General features: G+C 34.9%; 1 protein-coding gene across 1 annotated transcript; it reads left to right on the forward strand.

The window, feature by feature from the left end:
- The first annotated feature begins 740 nt into the window (after positions 1-740).
- On the forward strand, positions 741-8,213 carry LOC138323471 (2-oxoglutarate and iron-dependent oxygenase domain-containing protein 3-like). Its single transcript, XM_069268115.1, has 10 exons — positions 741-801; positions 2,177-2,271; positions 3,128-3,336; positions 3,490-3,565; positions 3,979-4,021; positions 4,454-4,518; positions 4,706-4,762; positions 4,933-5,086; positions 6,369-6,492; positions 6,788-8,213. The coding sequence occupies exons 2-10, from the start codon at positions 2,216-2,218 to the stop codon at positions 6,928-6,930; spliced, it is 927 nt and encodes a 308-aa protein (XP_069124216.1). The 5' UTR covers positions 741-801; positions 2,177-2,215; the 3' UTR covers positions 6,931-8,213.
- Positions 8,214-9,382: the final 1,169 nt, after the last annotated feature.

Raw genomic sequence — 9,382 nt, forward strand, 5'->3', positions numbered from 1 at the left:
GAGTTATCATTCCCTGCTGATTCGTTTCTTGATTTTATAATAGTTATGCCAATATATCATAGTTAGCGTTATTCTGACATTACATTGATGTAAATCCAACTGTAATGTATTGAAATAACTACACGCAGCAATCAATTTTATGCAACTGTTTTTGAGACATTTGGTATTGCAACTTTCGAGAGTCGTGGATTTTTTTCCACACAATTTCATTTATATATGCCTAATATCATCCTCGATGCTCCAGGAGTTCCAATCACTTACGATCTCTACACCCCTGGACTGGAGGCAATACAACAGAACAGGTAATTTAATCAAAAGACTCATAACGGTTGACTTTGGGCACATGTGCAAAAGACCAAATGGAATTGGTGAAATACCTTTTCTTCGAATTAACATTTTTGAATTACAAACTCTTCAGTAGCCTAGAAGTCACCTTGAAAGTAGATCAATGTCATTCCGTTGATTAAACTTAATTTTCAATCTATAGCAAGGCCATATGATTTTTATAGAAAGCCCTAATTCATCCCAATATTACGTGCTATGACCAAAGTAAAAAATCTAATTAAATATTCAATAATTGGTTTTATTCTTTTTTTGGTTGGAATACCCACAAAACATTGGTATTTGACGTTGTCTTAACTTGAATGTATGAGAAATAAAAACAGTTTTAACATGTACGGTAGGCCTATATAGTAAATAGCAGGATATAATGGATTTTACAACAGTTACCTCCCTTGTATCGCTCTCTACGGTTTACAACAACAATCACACGTGTAATATTTTGTCCAAGCAGTTCTCAAGGTAAGGGCCTTTTCTACGTCCATGAATCATGCTGGATTTTATTTAATGTAATGCCAATTTTGAAAAGAAACATTCGGGGTTCCAAATGGCTATCACCCACATTCAGAATTTACATCATTATCAAGCTTATCACTTCATTATAAACTGTATATATAACTGGATCTGGTTATTCAGTAAGGAAGGATTTTAGTCGTTATACCCTAGGAAGCTTGAATAAACTATCTAGATCTCTGATACATACATGACTTTTAAATTGTGTATAAATTGTATGTATTACAAAAGGCCGCACGTCAAGTGATTGTGAATTAAGTGTAATTTGTAATATACATAACCATGAAATTAAGAAAGATTTTACTCTAATATGACTGAAGGCAAGGCCTTAAAGGGCGCATCAAGATGTTTCAGTAACCATTAATTATGCAATATTAAAAAGTTCAATTTATTCAGTGTGTAGGATTTAATTTTGCAGATAGTGTTTTTTCTTATATTTTCATGTATGTGTTACGTTAGAAGTGCTTCGCACTTCGTGCCCTTCACGAAGGGCTGCGCCCTTATAATAGATACCTGTATTATAGCCGGTACATTTACGTGTTTCTATGTATTGTCGGGTATTGATCTTTTTATTTCAGGGTTATTAATCTGTCTGCGTTCTCGTATTAGTAAATATTGTCAACAATTTGCAGTTGTTTTGAGTATATTTGATACAAAATGCACATTACATCTTAAATTCACTCGTGTAAACATGGTATATAGGGAGTGATCCACACGAAAAAAAAATGAAAAAAGACAATATTATGTCGTATTATGATTTGGATGATATACTGTAGTCAGTCTTTACTAATTTATGTATGTTGTAGTTTTGACGATTACATGTACATGTATATAATGTATATGCAGAACAGAACACGTTTTCATTAACAGAAGAAACTCGCCGGCAAAACGATTTGGAATAAAGACATTTTCCGTCCGTCCAAGAGACAGCTCAACCTTGTTTAAAATAGTCGTAATAAATAGCAGACATATATCTTATATTTAACCAAAAGTATATCGGCCAGAGGCAAAGTGACCACGGCTGATTTCTTTATGTATTAGGAAAAAAAAGAAATATGTTTGTTTAGGGTTATATTGGAATTGGCAAAAAAAAAGTCGGCAGGTCGGGATTTTTTTTAGTGTCTTTCACACTAAAGTAATGGCTGGAACCGGAGTCTGAGGTCGAAACCCCGATTTTTAATTTTTTTTTCACAGAAAAGTGGGAAAAATAAGGGTCGGGAGTGAAAAATTAGGGTAACCCAAAACAGACATTTTTTGCCTTAGTACAGTGTTTATTACCCATTAAAACACTGATACTTCATTGTCCATTGGTGTATCATTGCAGATATAACATATTCTATAATTGTATAAGAAAAGTCTGCAAATGACGGGTAAATCGTCTTCACCAAGTAAAGCCCCAGTGTCTAAAAGAAATGGCGGGTAAGTAGATCTATGACAGAATTTGTATAAATAGTCATTTTGAATTCGTTCACATGTCGAGTACCAGATTGAGTTCTATATTTGTGAGACAGTGGTCTAGATTTTCTGAGAATTTTATGTTGTTTGAAAACCCTATTTTGTATCAATGGAACCAGAGAAATCGATTCCCTATTGTATCCATGCAATTGTTATTTAATAATTACGCGTCCACAGACTGGCAACTAGATATCAAACACCGATATCAAAGAAAATATAGCTCAACTTATTGATAGACACATGCATGATAAGCTTTGTCACTGGTTTGCGCGACGAGGGAACATTCTCGTACCTAATTGTTGTTATCTTCCACATACCTCCCTCGACATCACCTTTGCGCGTCTGCTTCTGTGAAGAAGGCTCCGAATTCTAACCTCAACCTGCTTAGAAAGAGGATACCACATTAGGTGGAATAGATAAGTTCCACATTCCAATTATTAGACATTCCAATGTTTAGTACAAAACCAAAGCCACATTGTTACAAATATCGAACCAAAGCTAACTGTGTTCTCGATAATCATTATTAATTATCTTACTATTAAACCAGGATTGCTGGTTATTGCTCAACATTCGAGTATTATTCCGAATGATGTAGACACATTTCTTTACGCTTTCGTCAGCGCTCTTGATGCTGTACCGTATGAGCCAGTACATTTTGCGATGAAGACACTTTCGCGATTCCATGAGACAAAAGCGTATGCACATGTACATGTACTCTCATCCACGAATCAATGAGATTTATTTTTTCATTGATATGAAAATTGCGAGATTTTAACCAGCTAATATTTCAGGGATTGGATGTATGTTTTATTTACTGCAGCAAATCCTCAGAGAAGAAATCTGCCCCTGAGGTGTCCCTCACACCACTTTACGTATCATCAGTCGCCGTGGCTATATTTGCTGTATTATATTACATTGTAACGACACAGGAGGGAGGTTTAGAGACATTCGTACCTGTGGGACTGACCACCAACAGAAAGATACATGAGGTCACGTGCTCTAAAGACTATGACAAGGAACCCTTTAAAGGTACTCAGTTTGACATCAAACGCACATGCATCGCAAAAAGTTTTTCTACTTTGAATTTATTTTGGTAATATTGATTGCCATGTTACTAACTAACATTACCATAAAGTTCATTGTGATTTGGTTGTTTGATACCTGATGATATTCGATTTGTAGATTGTAAGCCAAAACGATGTGCAAGGGTAGTCATGGATAACCTGGTTACAGAATCGGAGGCGAGACATCTTCGAGGGTAAATATAGCTGTATGATCAAAGTGTGCAGTTACTTTAACTTCTGTGTTTGAAAATAAAGATTTCCGAGTATTATGATTTGTTAATGTCCAGCTATTTTTTTTTCTGTCGAACAAGACATCTAGATCGCATACAAACCTGTCGAACAAGATATCTAGATAATCAAACTACGTCCATGATGCATATGGTGTCAATTTAGAAGAGAACATGATATATAAGATACAAACTTGCTTTTCGAATTCGATTGAAAACAAAATGCGTTTCTCTGATGAGAAAGTATAAATGGCAAAATTGGTCTTTAAACTAATACCAAAATGAAAGCCTTCAGTCTCTTTGCTCTATGTACTTAATGTGCACGGCTTTGTTGTTTGAATGTTGTCTTTTAACCGCCCATGTTTTGTTGTAATTGTCAGGGTAGCAGAGCGAGGTCTGGCACTTGGTGGCGGGGACGGAGGAGTATGTATAGTATTTATTATCATACGTGTTGTAATTGACTCATAAACATGTTATAAACCAGGTCAACAACAATGATTGCATACAAAATATGTTAATCTGATAATGTGACTTCTTGCTCTTTCATACTAACTTATCATATAAGCAACTTATATCAATTTAAGACATTCAAATTTTAGCGTTAGACCTATTTTTAATAAGTCAGCAAAATGACTAATTCGCTAATTTATGACGGTTTCTAAAGTCTTCTTACAGAGAATGTAATTGGCTAATTGTTGCAGTGTAGCCTCTCTGGTGTAAAGAACGTTAAGAAATGTCGTACTAAAATGTATGTTCAGCTTATATCACTAAAAACACTGCTACTTTAACAGTTTGTCGATGCACATACAACCCTCTACGTATATAGCTATCAATTTTAACAAATATTTACTTCAGGCATCCATTTTAGATCTGCATTCAGGGGCACTTTCAAAGGGAAAATCTTTTATCAACGTTTACAAGTAAGTTAAAAGCGTTTGCTGAATGATTTTAATGATATCAATATAACTAACCTTCATCGATTTACTTACCGAAAGAAGTAAACTCATTTTGCTTTCACAGTAAAAATAGTTTGATGGTTGATAAATTGTTATATTGAGACATCCAGGCAATTGGTATTACATAGCTAAGGTCTTTTCTGTATTGAAGGGTGCTGGAATCCATGTCTGAAACTGTATTTACGGAGGATGATTTCCGTGTTTATAGGTGAGTGCTGTTATCTTGATGTGTCATAACGTAGCACACAAAATAAAATAGAATGTGACCTGATTCTTATATCCAAATACTTATTTGGTACATTTTAGTGCAGTTGTTGCACTGTGTTAGTGAGACATAATTCAATCACAGCTTAAAAGATTTTATTTTTTCGTATGCAGAGACGTAAAATCCAGAATACATCAGGCAATTGCTAAAGAGTTTGGTGTAAAGCCTAGTGCACTGTTCCTGACCAAACCTACGTTTTTCTCCCGCATGAATTCAAAACCAGCAAGTACAGTACATGATGAGTACTGGCATCCACACATCGACAAGGTACTAGGATATAGTTTAGTATCTTCAGTTAAGAATGATGAATTATAAAATGTTGAAAGTTTGTGAAATGGGGACGTGACATATAATACTGTTTGAAGAATGTAAGAAAGACAAAGGTGACTTATATGGTAATCATCCTAGGTTATATTCATGTGGTCTTTAAACAAAAAACGTTATCTTTTGTATAATTGAATTAGCTTAATATCTATTTGTGATGCCACACCATTCAATTCCACTTCGCTATGGTAACAAGATGGAACATTCATAATGTTTATAGGATACTGGTAAGAAGAACGTCTCCAAATATTTCTATCATTTGCTTAGGTGATTTTGTCGTTTGTAGTTTTATGTTATTTTTTGTGTGTGACTTTGTTGTCAGATTAGGTAGTTCCTGTCGTCTGCTGATGCAGTAATTTGGTCTTTACTGTTGTTTTGCTGTAGTCGTTTGTGGTTTCAGTAATTTTTTCGTCCATTGTAGTGATTTGTTCGCCTTGTAGTGATTTGCGGGGCTAAAAGGGGCCAATTTGGCTATTTCCATATAAACGACTTCTTCTCTGAAACAAAGTATGGGATAGCACCCGTAATGCAATGGTAGCATCCTTATAGGGTTGGGATTCAAAATTGTACAAATGATGGGGCTAACCCCTGGGATCGGAGGGGCGAGGTCAAAAGGGGTCAATTTAGCTATTTCCATATAAACAACTTCTTCTCAGAAACTAAGCATAGGATAACACCCATAATGCAATGGTAGCGTCCTTATAGGTTGGGGATTCAAAATTGTACAAATGATGAAGGCTGACCCCCTCGGGCCTGAGGCGCGGGACCAAAAAGATTAATTAGGCTACTTTTTTCATATAAATTACTTCGTCTCTGAAACTATGTATCGGATAGCATATTCGTATGGTATCTATTGTACATTATATGTTTGGTATTCGAAATTAAACAAATTGTGGGGTCAATTTGTCTTCGTTATTGTTGAATCACTAACTACTAAATTACAGAATTACTAAAAAAAAAACAACAAAAAAAACAACAAACAAACAAAAAAAAAACCAGGTGAGCGATACAGGCCCTCTGGGCCTCTTGTTATTTTGTCATATGCTATGTTGGTGTATATTGTCTGCTGTGATGGTGATTTTATTATCTGCTATGTCATCTGTTGTTTATTGGTTTTGTCGTTTGTGCTGTAGTAATTTTGTCGTCTATTGTAATTATGTTTTCCTGTTGTTCTATAATGATGTCGTCATTTGTTGCTGTAATTTATTCCTCTGCTATTTAACAGGTGACATACGGATCGTTCCACTACACGTCACTGCTCTACCTATCCAGTTACGGCCATGAGTTCTCTGGAGGAAGGTTCATTTTCGTAGACAAGGACACAAACCGAACAGTGGAGCCCAGGCTCGGTAGGTTGATAGTGAGGATTATAATAAATAGTTTTAGTCGGGCAAATTCTTTTAGAATTTCATCTTAAAAATAATCTGAAATAAGAAAATTATGATTACTCTATACTATCTCTATATTTCCCGTACCACAAGATTTGTTTCACTTCCTCTTCTTGCACTATGATTGTAGGTTCTTTTGTTCTGAAATGGAAATTTCAGTTGATGCAGACTGTTTTAAACCACTACTTTGTCTGCAGCTTTGAATAACTCTATAATAAGATGTTGTTTTGTCACAAAGTATCGTTCTTTTGTTTAGGTCGAGTTTCATTTTTCACTTCCGGTTCAGAGAATCTTCACTTTGTTGAGAAGCTCAAAGAGGGTGAGCGATTTGCCATCACAATATCATTTACATGTGACCCTGCTCAGGCAATTAACGACCCCGTGTTACGGACGGAGTAGCATGTAACAAATTATTTACAGTAATATTTTAGTCGATATATGCGACAATGATTCCGGCTTTTCAGCTTGAATTTTTGGGATAATTCATATATTTTTATAGTTAGATGACATAATGATTGGGTACATTCTGTGCATTTCCTTAACGACTGGTGGCAACCGATTTGATATGAATACGTACAGTGTAATTGCGTAAAGAGTCCCATATTACTATACAATTTAAGTTCTTAAGCATTGATGTCACTATTTTTTAATTTTATCGGGGTATGAAAAAAAAATTGTTTGCAAACTGTGTGAATCCGCGTAGCGGATTCTCACAAAAGTTTGCAAACATTTTTTTTTTATGCAAAAAAAAAATATTGGCCAATCAGAAAGTCAGATTTAAACAAAGAAAAATTAATTATATGAAAATAACATTGAAAACAGCGTTGAGAGAAAAAGTTTGTAATTTATATGCATAATAATAGTTTAACTACATTAATTTTTTTAATGTGTATTACTGCTTTTGCTATTGTTGGATACTGTATTATACTGTGTAGTGTACTATATTTTGTTACAAGGAATCGTTTGATGAATTACAAATCTTTACATGATTTATTGTGCCTTATTGATATACTGGTATCGTGTGTTGTACATTATACTACGACTTATCTTCCTACGTATCCTCGAGGCAAAAAAAAAAAAAATGCAGACAGAGAGCAATACTTTACGATTAAATTATTAATCACCATCCTTTTCAACAAAATACAGTGGCAGTTTCATCATCTATCGGTCAGCCTTAGTGCTGGAAGTAAGATGGAAAGAGGGAGTAAATGATGATTATGTTGTATGAGATACCATTGGTCATCGAGTACACATAAATGTACATACACCGACAGTCCAACTGGTGCTTGGTTTACCAGGGGAAATACGACGAATGTGAACAGATAATTATACTTCAATTGAATCTGCATATTCATATTTGATTAAGAGGCTTTTTACTGTATATTATTGTTGAATATTAATTATAAAATTGTGCAAAAATGTGGCGTTTCTTACAAGTGTTAGAGATTTTTCTTGTCATTACCATAGTACATTCCAAAGTGTTTAGCCTATTTTTTTGCAAACTACGTGGCCCCTATTTATATTAAAATGGGGCGTAACACTGTAACAGCATTACTTCTATGTGTTCACTTGCTTTTTCTGGTGAATTTTACATATTTTTATGTTGTATGGGAGTTGTTTGAAAGTGGCTAACTTATGGTGATTGTTTCTTTTTATAAGGAAATAAATTGAAAAATAATGTATTTTTGAGTGTTCTTTTTTAATCAGATTTAAAATATAAAAATAAGTTAACTAACCGTTAATTCACCGTAGATGCCGTCATACTGTTGTTGAAATGCACATCCTAACTTTCTCCTTCCAAACATCTCCCTTGACACTGCATATGGGGGCTTTTGGCCCTCGTTCCATTAGTTGGAAGGGCTTTTGTCCTAGGGCTTATGTCTAACGAGCCTTTTGTCCGTGGTTGAAGCGGTCTTTTGTATGTGCCTCCTTTAAGTTAGGACTCGAGCGCTCGCCCCTTTGAGTAAGGATCTAGGTTCTGTCCCCTACCCCATACATACCAAAAGTGGTAGTTTCTGCTCCAGCTTAGCACTCAGCAGACTGCTTTGCTCGTTGTCGGTATACTGTGCCTCTGTTAGCATAGTTCAGTGATATAGCATTATGGAAAGGGGAAGAAGTCCAACTATAACAGAGTCACAATGCAAACATATTGCAGTCTCAACTCACAGGAACTTCACACACACAACACACCACACAAACAGGAGATCGTCTTTAAATGACTGGCAGTTAATGTGACGATAACCTAATCAACAAACGTATAGCTATATCAGGTATGTTATTTCATTTGAAAAAAAAATGATTCAATACATTGGCTGAAATAACGGTTCATTCTAACGTCCGCACAGTTAATGGTAATGTTACTTTCTTGAATATCCCCATTCATTTTTATATGATGTAAAGTGTTAAGATATTAAAAACTATACTACTAAAACATTTTAATGATGTAGATGTTAAAGTGAATAGTCGGGCAAAGAAAACCAGTCTAAATGCGTTCATTGGCCTTCCAAAAGTTCTCACATATTAATACGACGGTCAAGTTCTGCTTAGTTTTCCCAGTCCTGACCATTAAAGTAAAGAAAAAGTTGAAAGCATTGAAAGCGAGGCTGTGTGGAAATGTAACCACGGACATAGTGAGCCGGGAGGACGTTTTAGAATTCCCATACTTTAAATTAATTTCTTCGTATGCAGACAAATTTTGACGAGAGATTTTTTTTTTTCCATTTCATAAGAAATTATACTGGATACATTCACACCATTTTTACCGACTTTAGCCATCCTTGCCGACTGTTCACTTTAATGATATCTTAGGAAAGTTATAATAGTAAAACCTATTTCTTGAACATTGATATGA

Source organism: Argopecten irradians, chromosome 5, assembly GCF_041381155.1.
Source record: "Argopecten irradians isolate NY chromosome 5, Ai_NY, whole genome shotgun sequence".
Taxonomy (NCBI): Eukaryota; Metazoa; Mollusca; class Bivalvia; order Pectinida; family Pectinidae; genus Argopecten; species Argopecten irradians.